General features: G+C 34.6%; 1 protein-coding gene across 5 annotated transcripts in view; it reads right to left on the bottom strand.

The window, feature by feature from the left end:
- The window catches only part of LOC128218012 (protein tyrosine phosphatase domain-containing protein 1-like), a 37,632-nt gene that overhangs the window by 11,923 nt on the left and 2,168 nt on the right, over positions 1-23,541 (bottom strand). The window contains exons 1-13 of one of the 5 annotated variants that reach the window (XM_052925510.1): positions 23,341-23,407; positions 19,917-20,008; positions 14,939-15,104; positions 13,273-13,353; positions 12,835-12,953; positions 12,048-12,069; positions 9,825-9,931; positions 8,771-8,858; positions 7,676-7,765; positions 5,065-5,097; positions 2,804-2,903; positions 442-1,047; positions 133-234 (exon numbers count right to left, since the gene is read on the bottom strand). In XM_052925510.1, the coding sequence (XP_052781470.1) occupies positions 133-234; positions 442-1,047; positions 2,804-2,903; positions 5,065-5,097; positions 7,676-7,765; positions 8,771-8,858; positions 9,825-9,931; positions 12,048-12,069; positions 12,835-12,953; positions 13,273-13,353; positions 14,939-15,104; positions 19,917-19,989 (1,587 nt within the window). In that variant the 5' untranslated portion in view covers positions 19,990-20,008; positions 23,341-23,407. Of the gene's footprint in view, positions 1-132; positions 235-441; positions 1,048-2,803; positions 2,904-5,064; positions 5,098-7,675; positions 7,766-8,770; positions 8,859-9,824; positions 9,932-12,047; positions 12,070-12,834; positions 12,954-13,272; positions 13,354-14,938; positions 15,105-19,916; positions 20,009-21,053; positions 21,114-21,153; positions 21,176-23,340; positions 23,408-23,541 lie in introns of those variants that run through there. The other 4 variants (XM_052925511.1, XM_052925509.1, XM_052925508.1 and 1 more) reach the window with 4 other exon arrangements.

Here is a 23,541-nt window from a genome sequence, read left to right as displayed (position 1 = left end):
CCTTTAACTGGCCCAGCCAGTCCCAGAGCAGCAATCTTAGTACATGTGGGTCACTCTTTTTTGCCAATGACTACCATTCACTGACCTAAATATAACAATGACATCTGGGTTACAATGACATTGACCACTGACCTTTAACTGGTCAAGCCAGTCCCAAAGCAGCAATCCAAGCACATGTGGGTCACCTTCTGTTGCCAATGACAACCAAGCACTGTCACCACTGTTCAGCTGTTCCTGAAAGTTGGATCATTTGTGACATTATTAAAAATGACTATTTAATGTCATTTTCTACATTTGTAGATAATCAAATGAAAACAGATTTTAAGAAAGATGGGGGGTTTTTATCTCCAAAATCATACAATGGCTTATTTTTTCTCCTTTTGATACTACAAACAAATTATTAGCTTAAAGATTATATGGAAGAAAAAGCTTCATACTCACTTCATATTCTTCTACTCTCTCTCGCACATATTTATCTATTGTATCAGCTGACAAAGCATAAGCCACTGTTTGTACACAGTCTTCTGACATATCATTTGTATTTATAGACTGGTCCACACTCCAACTCATGGTACCAGTCTGGGATGACGAATCACAATTATACTTCATCTTGCTTGAGCCTGGCTCAGGTAGATTTCGCAAATCCGTAGCACTATTTCCAAACACTATCGAGTTATTATCGTCATCTTCATCATCGTCTAACATACTTGCACTGTTTGAGCTTGCTACTGATCCAATATCGGCATCCGCATGCTTGAGCACTGAACTATATTTATCATCCGCAAGGTCCTCCATACTTATACTGCGCATTCGATTACGCAGTGCTCGAAGTCCAGGCTTTTTGCGTTTGCTGCTTATAGTTGTAACTGAGTCTTTTGAAACACTTTGTTTCACAGGGGACGGAGAGAGTGTGGAATTCTTCGATACAGTAGAAAATGTCTTTCGGAGATCAGTAGTGGAGCGTTGGGCTGCTTTTTCCAGCTGTTTTTGTAGAGAGCTACCTTTCTTGGCAAGTTCCAGCATCCTTTCACACACTGTATACACAATCTGCAACAAAAATGTTGTTTTGAAACTGTAAGACACAGCTGAACTAAATTGCCTTAAAGGTATCTGACATACAATTAAGCTTGTCATTTTATCCCGTATCATCAAGAATGGATGAGCCAAATTATATCAATAGGTTTCTACACCAGTACTGCATTGTTTAAAATCTCTCCGAGGAAAAAAATTGTGTCTAGGATTCTTGATAATGGTACCCTTGGTGACTACCTATTTTTATTGTATCAAGTTTGCTGATTACTTATATGTCAAAAAGGAAGTCACCAGGCAAACAAAATTCACAAAATTGTACACTGGATACCTTGATTTGTATAGAATCAAACTTTAAGTCATTCTCCGAATTTGTTAAATATTCAACTTAGAATTTAAAGTCAGAGTTCAATATCATTAATAAGTGAGCCTGTTTTATGACCATAAAATAAATGTTTAACAGTAATATTTGGCTGCAAAAACAATCCTTAGAAAGTTGTACTAGTAACTTCTTGAGTTACAAGCAGATATCAGAGTACTTGCAAAATACAACTGGTAAGTGTATGTGTGTTTTCTGCACGCTATTTCATTGAGGTAGGTGTACAAGCATGATATCAAGTACAACTAAAGTTTGGGATTCACAGCATACAGGTTTGTGCAGACACATGGAAGGTGAGTAGCTTGTATTACAAAATAGGAAAATGTATTCTTGCACATAGGACAGGCATTTCAAGTGGATTTGAACATGATGGAAAATTCAATCTAGCATCCCCCAAGACAAGCAAGTTCAGCACAACCATCCACATATTATTTCTTTAACTATATAGTTTATGTAAACACATTATTTTAAGGCACATGTGAGTTTGGTTTGTGGTCACCATGCCGCACAAGGGTTTTATCCAGAGTTTTCAGTTTCCCCCACAACAAAAGACCACACACTTGCCAACATGAGTGATTAATATAATCTTGTAATAACTTGTTTCACAATCATTGTAAAATAAATAATTTCAAACAATGGTATCACAGGATTGGCAAACACTTTTAAACCCAGCTGCAACTTTTACTTGAATGGGTAGCTCAATTTACAAGTACATGTGTAAGTTGTTTTTCACAATTTTATTTTGTATTATTTCTAAGCCTGTTGAAATGAAAATCATAAGAGGGAAATAGCAATGGGGAAATTAGGGAAAGACCTTTTCAGTTTGGGAAATTGTAATAGGTTTATGCTTCATATTGGGAAAATTAATTCAAAATTATTGAAGATTGACATCCTTAAAAACAAACACAACTATATCACCATAACAAATAATGATTCCAGATCATTTTTCTTGGTTGACATATGTCTTAAAGCTGCACTCCCACAGACTGAACGTTTTGACAACATTTGTTATTTTTTGTCTTTGAACGAGCCATTTTTTGCCAAAATCCATGGAAACAAGTTATATAAGACTGCTGACAAAAAAAAAGATTGCAGATTGTTATATTTAAGTTCAAAAAATGATGTTTTATGTTAGTAACGGTTTAAGCCATAAAACATTTATTTTCAAAAGGAAATATGAACATCTATGATGTGATTGTTTGTGATCAGCCTTAAATCATTGGTTTTCAGAAATTTATGCAAAAATTTGCTGTTTCCAAGACAACAATAAAAAGTTGTAGAAATGGTATATCTGTGAGAGTGCAGCTTTAAAATTGGGGGAAAATGTACTTTTTCGCATTGAGATGTAGCCAGTTCCAGCTAAAGAAGGTGAAAAAGACCTGATAAGAAACTTACCTTTGGTACATATTTGAGTCTTCTGGCTTCGTAACCATGGAGAATATGACGCTGCCTATTCAAGAACTGCTGTAGAGTAAATTCATGGCTGCCTTTTTGCCTGAAAGAAAAAATCACATGTACAAAAGATGAAACTTCGAGAACACAGGAAAACTGATGTAACTCCTATTTCTACATTGATTTCAGTCCGTCTTACACCGAGCACTCCAATTAATGTTTCTACGATGGTTTTGTGCAATATTGACATGATTTTTCTTTAATATATGATCATTCTATAAGCTACCGATGGTAAAATTACTGGCAGACAATATACATCAATAAAAGCCGTTTTGTTGTTCTTATATAAATGATCATATGACTTCTATTTTTTGGGGTTTTAAAACTATCAAATTACATAGTTCTTTTATTTCAGTATGCAAATTGTAAAGGTAAAAATGACTTGCAAATTTTAAAAAGCTATTCAGTTATTCAAACAAGAGCATTATAGGTAATCCCCAATGATTGCATGTTGTTGTTTTTTCAGTTGAAAAAGGGAAATAACTCTGTTATCAAAGCCAGATTTATGGGCTGCACCATGAGTACCGAGTTTCATTTGGATATCTAGACATGTTTTATACAGTTAGGACCACAGTTAAAGCGTTTGCACTTAAGACACTATCGAATACATGGACACAAAGGCAATAAACATTATAATGTACATGTAAAACAGATCAGCTAACAATACCAATTGCATATAAATATGTTGCTTCACAAAATAAACTCTCACGAAATAAGACAAATCTGAAGAGTTTTACAGTCAAGTTCAATATTTATTTTCTAAAGGCCACTGGCCAAAGACAAAAAATTACGAATGTGCAAAAGCAACAATGGTAACATAGGTGAACCATGTACAATATGATACAAACACAATTACAAAAAACTCAAGAGTCAAGTCAAAAGCTTTAAAATACAATAAGCCCCCACTTCACCTCTCTAAGATGCTACTTAACTACAAGTACTTAAAAGATGAGAAACAATAGGGAAATAACAGAAAATATACTTGAAAAAGATTTTATCACAAGAAACCTGTTTTGTTAAATATATGAATCATAAAACACTTTAACATCTGATAATACAGGAAGATAAAACAAATTTTCCTTAAACAAAAGCTGTCACATGGCCGCCCCCGATAGCTCAGTGGTAGAGCGTTCGCTTCTGGTACGGAAGGTCACCATGTGCAAACCGTGACCATGTCGTTCTGGAAAACATGACTCCCTCCACAAAGCACCAAATTTTTGCCATGGGAGAGTATGAAGGGCACTATTGTTATATACTGTTGCATAGGATTTTTTTTTGAGCACTCAAGATCAAACCAAAACATGTGATTTAAAAAAACATATCTTTATATTAAATCATGTCTAATTCTGTTGAAGACGCGCAGCATTTTTCAAATGTCCTACAAAAGAAAAAGACTGAAGGACATCGTACAACAATAATAGTACAAATGACCATGGATGAAAAGAGTACAATGTTATAATAAAGATCTACAAAAGAAATCCTAGTTTACAATAGAATTCCGCAAACTGGATGTGTCAATCGCATGTCGGGAGCTCCTATACTTTTACAAGTAAAGGTCACCATGACCGTGACCATTGACCAACTGACCCAAACATCCATCCAAAAGGGTCATCTTCTTATCAAAACCAATTTGCATACCAAGTTTGAAGACACTACAGCAAGTTGTGAGTAAGTTATTGATCAGAAACTAGTGTCATGCTGACGACCCGGACCTCAAGGCTGACACCTGACAAAGTAATCTCTATGTGTCAGCCAGGCTTGGCATTGACAAGTTCGAAATCCAGCTATGAAAAATATGGTTAAACTAGCTATGGAAAATATGGTTAATACTAAAAGCCGTACAAATTTAAAGGGACTCTCACAGATATATTAATCACCAATATTTTTAAAATGAGTTAAGTGATTTTTTCATAAAGACTAAACACCAAACAGCTACGAATGAACACTTAGTGAACAGAAAATTTTAAATTCAGTATTTTCAAGCTTTCATTACAGTGACCCACACTTTCAGAAAAACAATTTTCACATGAAATTTAAAAAAACCAAAACATGTATGTCCCTATTAAGTATGAGAGATCCCAGAAAAGTCATCTACAATATACATATATAACCCTATAAAATATGAGAGATCCCAGAAAAGTCATCTACAATATCTATATAAGGTGCATAAGAGTGTACAGTGTGCCCGGAGCAGAACCAGTTACCTTGGGCTTGGGCTCCTGACCTTGAGAAAAATTCTGTGAAGAAAGATGCGACAATGTGGGGTAACACATACACAATTTGATGCAGGTGGGGATTTAAATGTTAATTTTACTGATTACACAACTATTATCATAAATAACAAAATAAGTCCAATTATCGGTTGATAATCGCGCAAGTTAGAAATAATAACCCTCATGCAATTATTTTTCCCACTGGGGTAATTATTAACCAAAAGCCATGGTCAATCATGTTATTCTATAAATATTACACTAGTGATATTTAACTTTACAATGACGTCATTTAACCCAGAAAAATGAATAAAAATCATTTTGGGAGACAAATGTATCATGGGATAAAAGGAATATTACTTTGTTGCCGTTTAATACCAATTTTTATTAAACTTATTACGGAAAAATTATAGTGCTTGACAAAGGCTTACTCTTGTAAGATACTAATATATTACTAAAATGTGCCTATTATAGGTCATCACTTATACAGTCAAAGCTGAGGCCAGTTCTTAACTGTTCTTTTTCTGTATTCTAAATCAAGGAGTGTAAGTCAAACTATTATGTCACATGAATGCTTTGACAAAATCTTTCAAAGATGATAGACTAAAAACAGAGACCAAAGACCTTTGATTGATAACTCATAAAAGCATGCATATAGCTTCAAATTGGGTAAAATGGGTATACATTTGTAGAAAATGTTTTTTACAAGTAAATTCATGCAAAATTGATCAAAAGAAACCCCATACAACCACATTCAAAAGATAACAATTCCATGGTGCAAATATTGTTTCATTCAATAAAACAAGGGGCACAACTCCACAATTATCAGAGCCATTAGAGTCACTAGAGTCACTGGCCTTACTATACAGAAGTGGCGTGGGGATTGTCTCTGGCAACATGTATACCAAGTTTCATTTGAATATCTTAAAGGCTTTTTTAGTTACGGCAAAGAAAAAAGCTTTTGCAGGACAAAGCTGCCCCTGACAACAACAACAAATTCAAGGCCATAAAAATTGACTATGTCTCCAGAAAAAGACGAGCTTATTAGACAGACATTGAACAAAGGATCTATTGAGATAGTAGTCAACATGGTCTGGCTTGTCACACATATAATTATACTCTAAAATGTTAAACTGTTATGCACCAGTCAATTGTTACCACGGCCCCCTCAGGTCCAGGGGTATACTGGGGATAGCCGGGAAAATGGGCCGTGTTTTTACCTCCCAGGTGGCTCTGCAGTGCCAGGTGAATGTGGTGGTTTTGTCTTCCCGCCAAATATAGCGGGGAATGGGCCTTACTTAGAGTCCTTTGGGTGCGGGGGCATTTGGCGGGGGTTTCACGTAGGACTTTGCCCGGGCTTGGCTGGACCCAAAGCCAAAGTCCCCGCTATTACCCAGACCTGGGTGGGCCGTGGTTATAATTGACTGGTGCATTATGAACATTTTATCTGAACTACGCAGGTATTCACATAATCACATGGTTAATAGTGGTGGTCAAGGAACCAATCATTTAAAAGCAATTTTCAGATGCACAAACATGAGAATTGTAAATGCATTAGGCCAAAAGTAAATAATGGTGTAGTTCCTGTTATATGCTGACAAAAAAGCGGGGTATGCAGGTAGGGAAAACATCTTATTTTGGAAAATTATTTTAATGTGTTCAAAGTATGTAGATCTTTTTGTATTGTTTACATACATACACTTTCTGATGCTGCTAACAAAGTAATGCAGTACAAGAAAACTGTCTCTTATACAAAAATCCCTCATACAAATAATAGTGTTACATGTATTTTAAAAAAAATTGGTAAAAGTTGGAACTTAAAAATAGGGCTGGACGGGTAACGCAACATTGTTTTTATTTGGCCTTGAAATCTTACAATTATCATAATAAGACCATGCTCTAGTTCGTAACACCAGCAAATAAAAAGCCACACAACCAATTTCATGTAAAAGAATCCATTGTACAATAAGCTTGTCATTTTCAAGTCATAGATGATAATGGGAATTGTTTATGCCTGCTGACTCCATCATTTTTGGTATTATTTAAAAGAGTATTGCTTGCTGATAACTTATATATGAAAACATGAAAGAAAACAAATTAACACATAAAGTTAATGTAGTTAACGTTTTTCAATGCCAAAAAAGCTTGTCTGTAATATTTGTGTTCAGCATCTTAGTAACAATTTTCAACTTAGTGAAAAATTGCCTTCTTTCTTATTTGAATTTTAAAAAAATGAGTGATGTTTGTATACCAAAAACATGAAAATAAGCAAGAAAATAGTCTAAACAATATATGCATATAAATAAATCTGATGAAGAGTAGTGTGTATTTAAAATAATCATTGTCAAAAACTAAGAATTTCACACTTAGTAAGTTGAAAATTTTCACTAAGATACTTATTGAATATGGCCCCAGAATGTTTATTTTTCATATCTTCACACAATATCCAAATGATACAAAAAATAAGGGGTCTCCATTCACTGAGCTTGCACATTATTATTGTTTGGATCTCTTAATGACTGAACACACTGCATCAACCACCTGATTTTATAAACACAAGTGAAAATAAGTGTTGTGTTCTACTAATGCTGTAATTTCAACCAACCTTGAGGCATAGACTGTCCGGAAGGGCTGTAGATACTGCTCGAACTCCTGAATAACTTGCATCTGTTGTCGGGTTTGAATCGACTGGGGACTGGAATTAACAATGAAAGTTTCAACTAAGACTAGAGCCATAATCCTTCTCTAACTAGAGGAGGCTACACGCTATACCCCAGATAATTTTACAATGTTTGAAACATAAGGGAAAACATAACGGTTGTCTGGTTAGCACAGTGGTTAGCACATTCACTTCTCACCAAGTTCGATTCCTAGCCTGGGCGCACATGAGTTTGGTTAGTGGTCACCAAGCCGGACAAGTGGGTTTTCTCCGGGTACTCTGGTTTCCCCCACATCACAAGACCACAATTGATATAAAATATATAACGTTTAAACTAAGGGAAAAGGCTCCATAGGTTGGACATTGCCTTAAAATGACTTGTTTACATTTTGTAGGGTCAGACATCGTACAAATACAAGCTTTTTTGTCTACAACAAGAAGCTTAAGTGGTTACACTACATTCTTAACTATTTAATGTTAATTTAGGGACTGGACACCACACGTTACCGTTACAAACAAAAAAGAAAATTGTCAAAAACTTTGTCAAAAATAAAATTAATGTCATTGTGTACAACACATCAAGTCTTACTTACTGATGTATCACATTGCTTAAAGTACATATATCTTTCACAGTTTATGTATATTTTTCCCATTTGAAATTTACTGGGTTTGACTACCAGCCAAATCCCAGTTAATTCAAAAATAGCATTGGTACAGGTATCTGTAATAATCATGTGTCTTTCACATGCTAAATATATACACTATAAAATGGGAAATAATTATACGCTATATTTAAACGGGTTAATTCAGCTAAGAGTCAGCGATGAAATATTCTTTTAATCATGTAAAATGATGTATAATTGGTCTCATACTAGTTGTATTAATATTTCAAGGCTTTTTTTTGAGGAAATACAGTATTTGCCAATTTTGGAACCATCTAGTGTCTAGTCCCTTTATGTTATAAATATATGACTGATAAAGTAAAACTATCACATGCCATATTATAGATTATTAAGTTCTATTGCTAAACTGCGAACATACCGCTTTTCCCTGATGTAATGGATTGCCTCCCTTCCTGTTATACGGTTGGTAAACACCAAATAGCATGCAATTATCACACCAGTTCTACCTGCAAAACACAATCCCCCTGATAATGATCTAATTAATCTTTCAAGAGATGCTTGTTTCAGGCAAAAGCAACTTGTCTTTTTTTCAGTTATTTATCAAAAACAGGCTTTCAGCTTGAGGTCACCTTGAACTTGACCTTTTATTCACTAACCTCAAAATCAATAGGGTTTATCTGCTGGTCAAGACCAACCTGCAGACCAAGATAGAGGTCTCTGGGCTTCGTTGTTCTTCAGTTATTGATAAAAAACTGTAAGAATGGAAAACAGACATTCTCGAAACATAGACCTTGACCTTTGTTGGGTATTTTTCCATTATAAAAATATACCCAACAATGCTCTACTTACCCTAAACAACATTATGCTATCTAACAAACTTATGTCCTATACAGAATGAAATAATTAGTACCCAATATATACCCATTCATGTGTGTGGACTGACAAATTGACAGAGGGTCAAACAGATGGTCCTTTTACTATATACTGCCTTTTGGGAGCATAAAAATGTGTTCAGCTTCATCCGCCCATGCATTTAAAAGGTTTTGAGTTTATTTTTATTTTTTTGCTCCTTTTTTTCTACGGCAAAAGTCGTAGGATAAAAAAAAAGATATTTGTGCAGCCTGAAAACTAAAAAATATTGCACAATGCCATTTAGAGGCCTAAAGCTGTAGGGATGATCAATTATTCCTAATGATGCAATCCATCTTCAAACTAATACAAAATGCATTAGTTTGATTCCATCAGATGTGTTTTCTACTGTGACTTCTGTAAAATGGGATTATAAAAATTCTATATTGTGATTTTTCTGCCTTGCACAAAGAATTATTATAATGAATATGTCTTTGCTATGATGCAAACTTTCATATATAATACAGATAGATAAAAAAATATTCAGTTTGTATTGCAAAGAGTTTATTGAAATGATATGGTCTATTATTATTTACTTATTTATAACATACTGATGCACTCACCTCTGCCAGCATGACAATGTACAGCCACCTTGCCCTGAGATACTGCAAACTGCATCACCTTAACCATGTCCAGTATGGTGCTAAGGGAGGCTACCCCATAGTCTGGCCTGAAACAGTCAACAGTTAAGGGTAATGTCCAGTGTGGTGCTAAGGGAGGTTACCCCTGAGTCTGGCCTGAAACAGTCAACAGATAAGGGTAATGCCCAGTGTGGTGCTTTGGGAGGCTACCCCATAGTCAGGCCTGAAACAGTTAACCCTTAAGGGCAATGTCCAGTGTGGTGCTTACGGAGGCAACTCCCTCGTCAGGCCTGAAAAGGTCAACAGTTAAGGGCAATGTCCAGTATGGTGCTGATGGAGGCTACCCCATGATCTAGCCTAAAATAGTCAACAGGTAAGAGTAATGTCCAGTGCAGTGCTAAGGGAGGCTACCCCATAGTCTGGCTTGAAACAGTCAACAGTTAAGGGCAATGTCCAGTGTGTACTAAGGGAGGCTACCCCATAGTTTGGCTGGGCAATGTCAAGTGTAGTGCTAAGGGAGACTACCCCATAGTCTGGCCTGAAATAGTCAACAACTAAGGGCAATGTCCAGTGTGGTACTAAGGGGGTGTACCCCATAGTCTGGCCTGAAATAACCAACAGTTAAGGACATTGTCCAGTATGATGCTAAGGGAGACTAACCCATAGTCTGGGCTAAAACAGTCAATGGTTTTGTACAAATGTACATTAAGCCACCTGAACAATTCAGTGGTTAAAGGTAGTCTAGTAAGGATCCTAAAAATCAATGGATTAGGACAATGTCAACTTAAAGCATGAAAAGCTTGGTGCCTGAAACACTCAATGATTTAAGGCAATTTCCATGAACATGCAACATTTTGTATACCGGGTATATACAAGTACTGTCTGTCAGATGGCAAAGGAGTAAAACAATAGTCAGTCCTAGAAGAAATGCTGGACTCAATCAAAAGCTGGACCGGAACATGTGACATGTCTTGAAAATATATATATATTAAAGGGATCTGAAGCAATATTTGGTATTTATTACAACACGTTCACTATATATCTTAACATTGCGCATGCAAATTATTACAGTTTTTTATCATATTAGAAAAAATGTCTTCAGTGATTATGTCTCATTCACTTACTGTAATACTGGCATCTTTTACAAAATATCAACTGTAGTGTTCACATTTACTTTTAAGCCAAGCTTAAAACCATGCGGCCATGCTGAACGAAAGAAATAAACCATTGAACAGCTGTTTTACACAAAACATCACCTAAAATAATAAAACATTTGACTAGCATGCTTAACGAACAATGAACATGTTTTAATGCTTACTCCTTATATGACCACTTTTGGTGCCTGGTGAAAATAAATGTAAACACTACATGAATCGAAGATATTTGTTAATGTTTTTCAGGGGAGACATACAAAATACACCCATATAATATCCCTCAACCAATTTTTGCATTGGCAGACCAAAATCCCATTCATTTGTTAATCAAATGTTTCTTCCTTTGTTCAAAGGCTATTTACCATATACATTGTAAACACTGTATAATATTTCAATAATTTTATTTGTACATTTTACAACATTTCCACTCTTGACACTAACAAAATAAAAAAATGGTTTAAAAGTATGGGGGATTTTGTCAGTCTTTGTCAAAAAATTTGGTGGGTAGTATTTTGTCCTATATGTATCTATATGCTATTCTTTATTTTAAGTGTAGTTTAATTTTTTTGTCTAGGGTCATAAAAGAGAAATAACAATTAACAGTATAAACAACTTCAATCAACCTACCATGGTTTGAGATTACTAGAACTGATGTATGTAAAAGAGAATCACGTTTCATGTAACAAAGGCTTAACAATTATTGATTAACTTTCAAAAAGTTTACACCTAATTTAAATGAAAAGTCCCGGGCATGTCTTCATGAAACATTGATGGATAAGATTTCAACTTACTTATAGTTAATAAAAAGGCTGTTTTGGAAGTCTTATGAAAGAAATCTGTTAATGCTTATGCAGTAAAAAATGAAGAAAAAAATTTGGCCTATATAATCAGTTTATTTCAATAAATTTAAATGATAATAAAAAACAATTCAAGCTAATATTCCTAATAAAACAAATTTTCACTTAAAGTTAAAAAAAAATTCATTTTAAAATTGCTAAAAATGTGAATATGACCCCTGATCAATTGTATAGAAAAAAAGGCATCTACTTACCAACCAAAGTTGTAGAAAAATACTGAAATCAAGACAAAGACAAATTATTAATGAGTCTACAAGAGTATGCAACGATCTGAATTTTATAATGTCAAATATTTTTCATCATGTTGCAAAAATAAAACCATCCAGTAACAAGATGCTAAATTATTACAAACATAAAACATGTTTAAGATATAACAAGAGTGCCACAGAGAAAACTCTCTTTTATTCAGTAAAAACAAGGGGCATAATTCACCTATCATTAATTCCAGAGTTATGTGCCTTACTATACATGTGTGTGTTGTCTCATTTAGATATCTTTAATTGTTTATGTGTTATGGCCATTTAGATTCAAGTTTTTGCACAAGGCAGCGGACAACACAAATACTATTACAACAGCCCAACATTTGTTTCTTAGAAAAACTAAGGTAATAAATGACTGTAATAACAGTTTATTTATCCAGTATAAATTGAGCACAAACCCTTACAATAAATGCTATCAGATTTTATCTGCTCACATTGACATATATATATATATATATATATATATATATAATGTTTGGGAGAAATTCCAGATTATTATAGCCTTAAGCAGTCATCAAAATTAGACTTTTGTATGATCAAGCCTGAATTCTTAAACTATAGCTTGGTATCAAATTTTTGATCAAGCTATATAAAATTCAGAGTTTGAGCAAGCCCGGAAGACATTTTACCAGTGCAGGGCTTGCGGGCATGTGTTAATTTCAACCATTGTTTTAGGTTTCTAAGAATTTGTGGATTTAAGCCAGCAAGACATCCTACCCACCTCCTTTCTCCATAAATGCCTGGGGGTTGTACAAAAAGCCGCTGGGGTCCAGTTTGTGCGGGCCGCAGTCTGCGTGCTCTCCGGCTATTTGCAGGTTCACAATTGACCTTATGTCTTTCCTGCAATTAGATATCACACTGAAAAATCATCTTAACTTAACACGATTTACTTGCCTGCCAACAGACATAACAATTAAATCTATTGTTTACCATTCTGCTATTTGCACATTAAGTGAAGCTCAGCTGCAGGCAGATATGTACTGCAGTTCTGTTCACTTTCCTGCCAAAAGACAAAACAATGAAACTAATTGCATATAATTCTCATGTTTGCACATTAATAGAAGTTAGTAACAATGCTTTATCATTGTTTAACTATTTTTTCTATCACCAAAACAGCACATCATTTCCTAAAAACAACCAATCAAAGCATGGGACTTACTCAACAAACTGCTCCACAAGTTTGTGTTTTTCAATGGCCTGGTTTGAAGGCCGTGCCATGGCAAGAATGTTGTCTGTTACCCTGAAAACACAAGATTTCATTAGATAAATTAGGGTGAAATCCTATCTTAGTTCTATTGGTAATAATAAGTGATATCACAGTGGTGTCCCAATGCTCACAATATACAGTATTCATAATTTATTTAAACATCCATCTGTTCCTTATATAGTTTCTAGTGAAAGGGAGGCAACTATAACCAAATACAGTAGACCATTTTCATTCTCAAGGTCCTTTTTTCCTTACTGTTTGGTTTGGGCCTTTCCTGTGGGTTCTAAAATTTACACAGCCCTTGTTATTCACCAACATACATATATGTAAATCTGATGTATTGCCAGGATTTAAATAATAATTATGCGACTTACATATCACAAATATTAAACCCAAGCAATGAACAGCATATCAAACAAGAGCTGTCACAGTATGTGATGAATGCCCCCGATTGTGACATTGACCTATGAACAAGGTCAGCACAGTTGATCTTGCCTTTACATGTCAAATACATATGGCAAGTTATTTTAAATTGCCTCTAAACATAAAATTTACCACCCATAGTTGACAACCCACACTGTTGTGTCCTTATATATGCAGCATTCCATTGTGAATAAACACCCAAGTGTGACCTTGACCTTTGAGATAGGGACATGGGTCTTGCACGCGACACGTCATCTTGGTATGTGGAACACGTGTGGCAAGTTATTTTAAAATCTGTCCATACAAGGGAAAGTTACAGCCCGGACACGACAACCTATACTCTATGTCCTTATATGCAGCATTCCATTGTGAATAAACACTAAGTGTGACCTTGACCTTAGAGGTAGGGACACGGGTCGTTCACGCGACACGTTGTTTTGGTATGTGGAACACATGTGGCAAGTTATTTTAAAATCTGTCCATACATGGGAAAGTTACAGCCCTGACACGACAACCTATACTCTATGTCCTTATATATGCAGCACTCCATTGTGAATAAACACTAAGTGTGACCTTGACCTTTGAGGTAGGGGCACGGGTCTTGCACGCGACACGTCGTCTTGGTATGTGGAACACATGTGGCAAGTTATTTTAAAATCTGTCCATACAAGGGAAAGTTACAGCCCGGACACGACAACCTATACTCTATGTCCTATATGCAGCACTCCATTGTGAATAAAGACTAAGTGTGACCTTGACCTTTGAGGTAGGGACACGGGTCTTGCACGCGACACGTCGTCTTGGTATGTGGAACACATGTGGCAAGTTATTTTAAAATCTGTCTATACAAGGGAAAGTTACAGCCCGGACACGACAACCTATACTCTTTGTCCTAAATGCAGCACTCTATTGTGAATAAAGACTAAGTGTGACCTTGACCTTTGAGGTAGGGGCAAGGGTCTTGCACGCGACACGTCGTCTTGGTATGTGGAACACATGTGGCAAGTTATTTTAAAATCTGTCCATACAAGGGAAAGTGACAGCCCGGACACGAGTTATTGAGCCGGACACACGGATGGACGGCAGGACGGACGGACGGACGGACGGACGGACGGACGGACGGACGGACGGTGAGATTTTAATATGCCCACCTTCTGGGGCATAAAAATAATAAACAAAGGGGGACAACTCTTACCAGTGGGAATACAGTCCCTTGATGACTTTTTCATTGTCTTCCCATCCATCTCCAGTGCAGTACTTGCATTTCTTGCCTCCACAAAAGAGAGCACATTGCCGTTCTGTGGAGATAAAACCTCGAGCTTTCTCTGAAGTTTTACTGTATAGTCCCTTGGGCTTGTTTTCTGGAAAATATGAAAGAAACTTACATTAATATAGCATTGTTCTAATCATGATCAATTATATTCAAAATTTATCAAAAAAGGTAAATATCGACGACAATCCAGTGAATTGGTCATAATTTTGTTCCTTGAAAAATAGGCACATGCATGAAAATGTTTGATTATTAATCGATCAATGATTGGTTTTCAACCTCTGATAATCAAAAGTAAAATTTGGTCCCAACAAAGTGTGATAAAAAAGTTAAATTAACCGATGCAGTGTTTTTTGCTAACCAACTTGGTGCCTAAGTTTGGTCCCATTGCCAATGCTAAAACATACCCTTATACTTTTTTCCCAAAAGTGAAAATGAAATTCATTATTTTAGTAAATAATTTTTTATTTTATTTTTTTAGATAAAACAGTTGGAACCCCAACCATTTATGTATGGGTTAGTTGGTTCATTCTTAGAGAACTGGTACTTCACACTCTGACTCTCTTATCTCTTCTATCTATGGTTTTTTATAATATTCTTATTTATTTCTGAGCAACATTGGAATTCTCAATTTAAGTCGGAATGACATATTTTTCCCAATCAGCCGGCTCCACGAACAAAATTTTGCAGTGCAGTGTTTACGTTTGGGTTAGGTTAAATTGAATATTCATACCATGACTTTGTTTCAGACATTGAAAAAAATAACAAATAAAACTGGACAAATATATTCATTACAGTCCCCTTTGTTTGCATAGCTATTTTTTTACTGATTTTTCAATCATCCTGTTTAAACATTGCTGTTTTCAATTTCAGCTATAAGTCAGTTACATGCAAGTCTGATATTGTATTAAACTTAAGCTTACAGTGTTACAAAGATTAGAATACAACCTACATTTTCAGCCAATACATTGCACTGGAAAGGCAATCAGTAAGTACTAGGCTTAATCATTAAGAATTTCAACTTCCGCGAGTGTTTTAAGGTCTGCCAACTATCACTCATCCGATACACACTCCCTGCGTCAGAGTTTGTGTTGACAATGTGTCTGCCAATGAGGTAGTATTCTAAGGCAGTTTAAGATGACTTTAAGTAATATTTTAATGATTATGAAGGGCTTGTTCACTAGCTCACTGTGCCTATTCTTAATCATTAAAATATTACTTCATGTCATATTACTATTGCCTAACACACAATACCATTAAAAGAGCCTATTTAGGTTTAAATTTACGCTCAGAACTCTGTAAATCAAATGTGTCACCTGTAGGGAGCATTAAAGGTCACCTTGACCTTTAGCCTACTGACCCGAAAACCAATAGGGATCATCAACTGACCATGAACAATGTGCATACAAGGTTATTAAATCTACAACAAACCATTAAAAGGTAATTAATCAAAACACAATGTAAGACATCAACAATAAAGCAGATGACAATGCCACAGGACAAAGTAAGGCCTAAAAGAAAATGCATCTGGTTTGGATTACCTGACCCTACCTATGAAATTGGCGCCGACCCTACGGTTTCTATAGTCAGTTGTTAAAACAAAAAACAAAAAAATCAAAACAAAATATTTTATTTATTCTTCTAAGTGTGTGTTTTAATATTAAGTTTAAAACCTTTACAGTTCTAAACAGAAAACAACTTTAACACTTTCTCCAATGATGGCAATAACATTCTCATAAAACAATTAATAATAATTTAGAAGCCTTATATACCCTACCTGTTTTTAAAATAGATGTAACCCTAACCAAACCATTTTTTTGGCCTAATCAAACAAGCTGAAACTCTTGGGATTAAACAATTGTCATCAAGCTCTGCTATATAAATTACAGAATCTTACCGAGCCCAGAAAAAAACTTTTACCAATGCAGATTCTGCAGTCTTATTGAATATTGTACAAATTAAGGCCACTGAATACTTCGACCTTTTTGCCAATTGTTTTAATCAAGTACTGGAATTAATTCTATTATCCTGTTTGCATCATGACTCCCTCGGTAAATGAGATCAGATTTGCCTTCTAATTAATCAAGTATTAACTCTTGTGGAAAATCAATACAGCTACTCTCTGTTGCTGCTTTATCAAGGAACGATTCTTACCTTGATTCATATAGATCTGGCCAAAATATCATGAAAAAACTTAAGTCAAATCTCAATCTCAGTCTCAACTCATTTTATCAATCTACAGCATCATATGATTCAAAACTGTAAATGTTTTATCCTTCTAAAATTGCATTCTCTCATTCATTATGTTCATAAAAATATTTGGTCAATATTATATAGAAAATGAAATTGAGAGCAAAAATTGTACTTGAGTCCAATTTATTATATTTGAGTTTTACTCAAGTACATTTTATGCTGAAGAAGTATTTTTTTTTTAAATATTGAGCAATCATGTTAACCATGTAGGTGAGAATGTGCTTTTGAAAATATTAAAACAATAGCATTTTTTAATAATGTCATATTGAAATATGGAAAAATGAGTTGAGACTGCGATTGAGATTTGACTTAAGTATTTTCGTGATATTGAGGCCTGGCTCAAATATCACAAAATAACCTTTTTTTTAAGTCAGATCTTATTCTCAAATTCAACTCATTTTACCTTATAATAAAAATAATGCTCCTCAAAATCTTGTATGATTTTACCCTTTTTAAAAATGTATTTTCCAATGAAAACCTCAATGCCAATATTTAAAAAAAAAAAAAAAAAAATATAGCAAAAATTATATACTTCAGTGATTTTAAAACGGCAATGAGTTGAACTCGATTACATTTTTGATGTAGAAATTTTTTCCCTTGGAATCTTGACCAAAGGTTATTATCAAAAATTACTCTTTATGAGAGAATGAGATTTTAAACAGTGTAAAAAACATATATATATTAAATAACTTTTAATGTTATGTGGTAAACTGAGTTGAATTTGAGATTGAGATTTGACTTGAGTATTTTCGTGATGCCTTGGGTGGTATTCATAAAACATCTTAAGTCATTTCATAACTTAAGTCATTTTCTTAAATCATGACTGTCAATAATTATCATAATTTCTTCATAATATCTGAAATAATTTAGTATCATTGATCTGGTTCACAATACATACTTTCATGTTGAAAACACCTACACTTTTCTTTGACTATATGAAAAATTTATGAAATTGACTAAAGTTAAGAAATTACTTAAGATGTGTTTTAATACCAGCCCTTCAAATAACACCTTACGTCATTTCCGAACTTACATGTAAGTATTCATACTTTTAAGTTTAACACAGTTTGACTATGTTAAAATTAGTTATAAAAAAACTAATGAGGTTTTATGAATACAGCCTCTCAATGAAGATCATGGTTGATCTTAGTCCTGTGCCTGTTTGGTTGGGAAAAATGGTTGCCTAGATATACACTAGAATGCTTTGAAAACTAGACAGAAAATACCAAAAAAATGTGGTTAAGTGTGTTTGTTAAGATAACGCAAGCTTTCAATTCAAGAGGTTATTGTGGTCCATATTTTTTATGAAATAATGACAGGTATCTTTTATTTATTTGTTCAAAACAGAAATTATAGGTTTATATTTGGGGAAAACAATACATGTTTTAGCATTGACAATGGGGACGAAAAAATGCCCTAAATCGTTCAGCATACCTCTCACTGTAGTCATAATTTGAAACTATTTAAACATTACATATATATTTTTTATTTTGCTACACATTTGTGTCAATTGAACTAATAAGCCAGTATAAGAAAAGAAAACAAACATGAGGAAGTAAAAATAATCAACTTTTGGACATCTGTGACATTTTTACGGATTTAAAATTATAGAAGTTATGACTAAAATCTTTAAATAAAATGGGCCCCTGATATTTTTCTCACAAAATTCTTAGACATTCCAGTCAAAGATAAACAATACCCAAACAAGTTCCCAAATTCTTTGTGTACATGTTTCATTTAGATATAAAAGCTTTTAAACAGCATATCATGTTTTTGTGATTTTTTATATATCATTCCGAGGTCATAAATTTTCTAAATCCAATATATATTGGTCTGAGATTGTTTGTTGATTGCCTCAGCTAAAATATCAATACATATGAAACTAATGTATAGAGATTTATGAACAGTAATAAATACCTTCCAAAGCTTGATTCTAGAATGACCAAGGATAGTTGTAACAATTTTTCTCATATTTTTTTCTGTTGCCATGACAAACACATAGAAATCACACAAGCTCAACAAATATATAACATAAATGTGTCTCTTAAACAGTTTCATTACAAATGAATTTCTGAGAATGAGGGAAATTTTCGCTAGAAGTTCAGACAGTGACTTATACATAGTATTGTGCATATAACTTACGGGTATTTATGCAGGTGAGCATTTGTCTGGCTCCATGGCAACAATCTCCACCCTCTCTCCATACCCGCCACCCCCTTACCTTTGATGCTCTCATGACATCTCACTCCAGTCCCTCCTCGCTCTGATGCAGATGCTCATCTAGGTCTGGCTCCACGGCAACAATCCCCCTCCTTCACCATACCCCCCAACCCCTTACCTTTGATGCTCTCATGACCTCTCACTCCAGTCCCCCCTCTATGTTGTGCAGGTGCTCATCTAGGTCTGGCTCCATGGCAACAATCTCCACCCCTTCTCCATAGCCCCAACTCCTTCCTCTCAGGGATGCAGGTGCTCATCTGGGCCTGACTACATGGCAACAATCCCGACCCCCTCTCCATTGCCCCACCCTCTCACCTTTGATGCTCTCATCCACCCACTCCAGTCCCTCCTCTCCAGGATGCAGGTGCTTATCTGGGCCTGACTATATGGCAACAATCCTGACCTCCACTCCATACTCTCACCCCCTTACCTTTGATGCTCTCATCCTCCCACTCCAGGCCCTCCTCTCCAGGATGCAGGTGCTCATCTGGGTCTGGCTCCATGGCAACAGTCTCAACAAATCTGGAAGTATATTTAGTTTTAATGAGTAAAGGTTTATGTCCACAACATAGAATCAAATATAGTGTTTATTGTCTGGGGAATAACATCAGCCAGATTAAAAAGAGTGTTTGTTTATCACAATAACACCTGCAAGCAGCAGAAGGCAATTTTGAATATATTTAATATCTACCACCTTACACTTGCAAATAGCAGTGGGCAAGTCTGAATATATTTAATAGCTACCACAAAAAACCTGCAAACAGCAGTTGGCAAGTCTGAATATATCTAATATCTACCACATAACACATGCAAGCAGCTGTGGGCAAGTTTGAATATATTTAATATCTACCACATAACACCTGCAAGCAGCAGTGGGCAAGTCTGAATATATTCAATATCTACCACATAACACCTGCAAGCAGCAGTGGGCAAGTCTGAATATATTCAATATCTACCACATAACACCTGCAAGCAGCAGTTGGCAAGTCTGAATATATTTAATATCTACCACATAACACCTGCAAGCAGCAGTGGGCAAGTTTGAATATATTCAATATCTACCACATATATTAAACACCTGAAAGCAGCAATGGGAAAGTTTTAATATATTCAACATCTACCACATAACACCTGCAAGCAGCAGTGGGCAAGTTTAAATATTAATATATTAAATATTGAATATATTTGTATATATAATGCAGTAAGCAAGTTTAAATATAGTTTTATGTCTACCACATAACTGTGTGACCTGCAAGCACCAATAGGCAGATTTATATTCATCTACAACATAAAACACCTGCAAGCAGCAGTCGGCAAGTTTTAATAAATTCCATGTATATCACATAATAGCCAAATGTAGCAGTTGGCAAGTTTAAATATAGTTTTATGTCTACCACATAAGACCTGCAAGCAGCAGGGGTTTGTTGTTTAAATTGGTCTACCAAATTTATACTGAAATTCCATAGGTTTTAATGAATATAGCTATTATAATTGTTTAAAAAGATTTATGCATTTCTTTTCTGATTTAAAATAAATCAACACACAAATCAACCAATATTCTACTTACCATAATAAAATACAAATTAATCTTATCTATTGTTAAGTCCAACGCAAAATAATCTTTTTGTCTACCAGTGCATTTCTGAACAGATAAGAAAACTTACTACCTGGTTAAGGAAGTATCAAGTAAAATAGATAGAATACCTTCCTTGTATTAAGAAGCTTTTGATCTAATCACCTAGTAGTATTGTGCTCTGGAATGAATTATTGATCTCCTTGGCCAATATTGTCAATAAAATTTTACTCTTTTGGGAGTAATAATATTCTCTGTTGTAATGTATGTATTCAGTTGCAAAATACAGGTTTCAACTCATCAAAAAATAATTAGAAATTCAAAATATCTAATTAACTCTTGCTGATTAAAGAAATGCAATGCACAAATTCCTTACAAGCATAATATTGATTTCATCTAATTAAAAATACTTTTTGCAAAATACTATGTAAGGAATTAAACGGTAATAAAATACATTCCTTACCAAATCAAGTACTAGACAATCATAAGCACTTTTGATAAATCAAAAGATATCCATAAGATAAAGGGTAGCAAACTTCAGGTCCCGTCTGCAGAAAGTCCATGATTTTACGGTTCGTTTTAGATGCAGATATTCTATGCAAAGGACTTCATAAAAATATTGCTGGCTATAAGGGAGCAAAGTTCTTGTATAGGAGTATGAACAGATCTCTTGTAACATACCATTCCATAGATTTGTTCTAAGAGCCCTAAGCTAAGAACATCAGCAACGCACTACCTGGATAAACATTTAATACAACACCAATATTGCTTCCAACTTGTGTACTCTAACCATATATATAACTTGGAATTATTTAGTACCCGGACTCGCAAAATTTGTTTTGTTACACAGGATAATCCAAATCCAGTAGCAAATGAGTTTTCATGATACACGGGGGAAGGGGGTACAACCTCTTTGTTATTATAAATATTTATCGAACTGCATCAAGGACTGTCTTATAAATTCCATTTATATATATCAAGAATTTTTTGATCTTTTGGACTGGGGAGTATTTTAAAGCCCAACTTCCTGTTGAGGCTAAGGTATTTGTTTACGATACAAACTTCTTTACAGAGACTCGCTCATGTTTTTGGACCGAACATTAGTTTTCCAGAAATGCATCTGAAAACACTTATTTTATCATTATTTTACTGTATGATATCGAAATTGCAGAAAAAAAAACACATTTCTAGTTTAAAAAATATAAGTGGGGTGTGAACCCACATTGGTAAAGTCATGAAAAATGAGAAAACAGATGCCTTAACCACTAGGCCACAAAGACTTTTACAACAGAGATATATTTTGACCTTTAAGCAATACATTGATAACATCATGTGATAATGTCAAGCAACCATTTTTATACTTGATACTCATTATGATAGAATCATCTCCAGAAATAGTACTAAAAAGTTTCTTAAGCAATATTTTTTCTAAACAATTTATACTCTTTTTGTATTGTGCTGTTTAACTTCAAGTGTTCTTCTATACAGAAATGGGATAATTGTGATCAATATTAGAGCAAGCCCAAAACTAGTAAAATGATTTCATGGCTTGCTCAAATTCTGGAGTGAAAAGGTTTTAAATAAATGTGAATTTTAAGGCTTGTTCATCTAATAGTCTAATCTTGATGACCCATGCTGCTTAGTGGGCACTTATTTTTGTTGCACTTATATATAGCCAGGTTTTAAAATGGACAGAAATACTTGAATTATGTTTAATTGAAGTAATTGATGGTAATTTAACTATCAAAGATGTTAAATTTGTATGTATTTATTTTACATTCATTTTATAAGTTTTAATCATTACAAGTTTCCTGCAATGTGGTAATGACGTTTGTACAGACTGCAATGTACAGTTATGTATACAGTGCAGTCTGTACAAAAGTCATTATTTTGATTAATTTCACTATTAGTGACATAAAGTAGACAGTTGAAGTCAGTTGAAAGTTGATTGAAATCATTAATATTACCTTCATATTAAAATAGTCTGCTTTAACAATAGTATAACAGTATTCAGTATTCAGATGCAGTATTTAGTCTCAAATAACAAGGGTTTACCTGGATGAGCATTGTCCATGTATTTATGGAAATTATTCATCGTTTTACAAACATGTGGATCAGGAGCCTGCATATACTTCAATAATCAGGAAAGAGTAGACTTGAGCCAGCCAGTTGCCAAGAGTGCTTCAATACTGGTTGGAGAATTGGTGGCAATAAAAATGACTTTACAGTGCATTATTGATGAAGCAAAGAAGAAGCGAATACAAAATGAAAGGATACTTACAGACAGTCAAACCTCTAATTCTAACTTTAGGATGGTCCTTCTCTTCTCACAAAAGCTTGATCTGACACTAAAATTCAAAACCTTCTGCAATCTTGTGAACAATCAAACATGCATGTTGAAATTTCTTGGACACCAGACCATGCTGACATTCAAGGAAATGAGGTAGCTGACATGCTGGCCAAAAAAGCTGCGAAAGCGGCT

Source organism: Mya arenaria, chromosome 14 (genome assembly GCF_026914265.1).
Source record: "Mya arenaria isolate MELC-2E11 chromosome 14, ASM2691426v1".
Classification (NCBI taxonomy): Eukaryota; Metazoa; Mollusca; class Bivalvia; order Myida; family Myidae; genus Mya; species Mya arenaria.
Note: the sequence above shows the minus strand (reverse complement) of the source record. Positions and strands in the feature narration are given on the sequence as shown.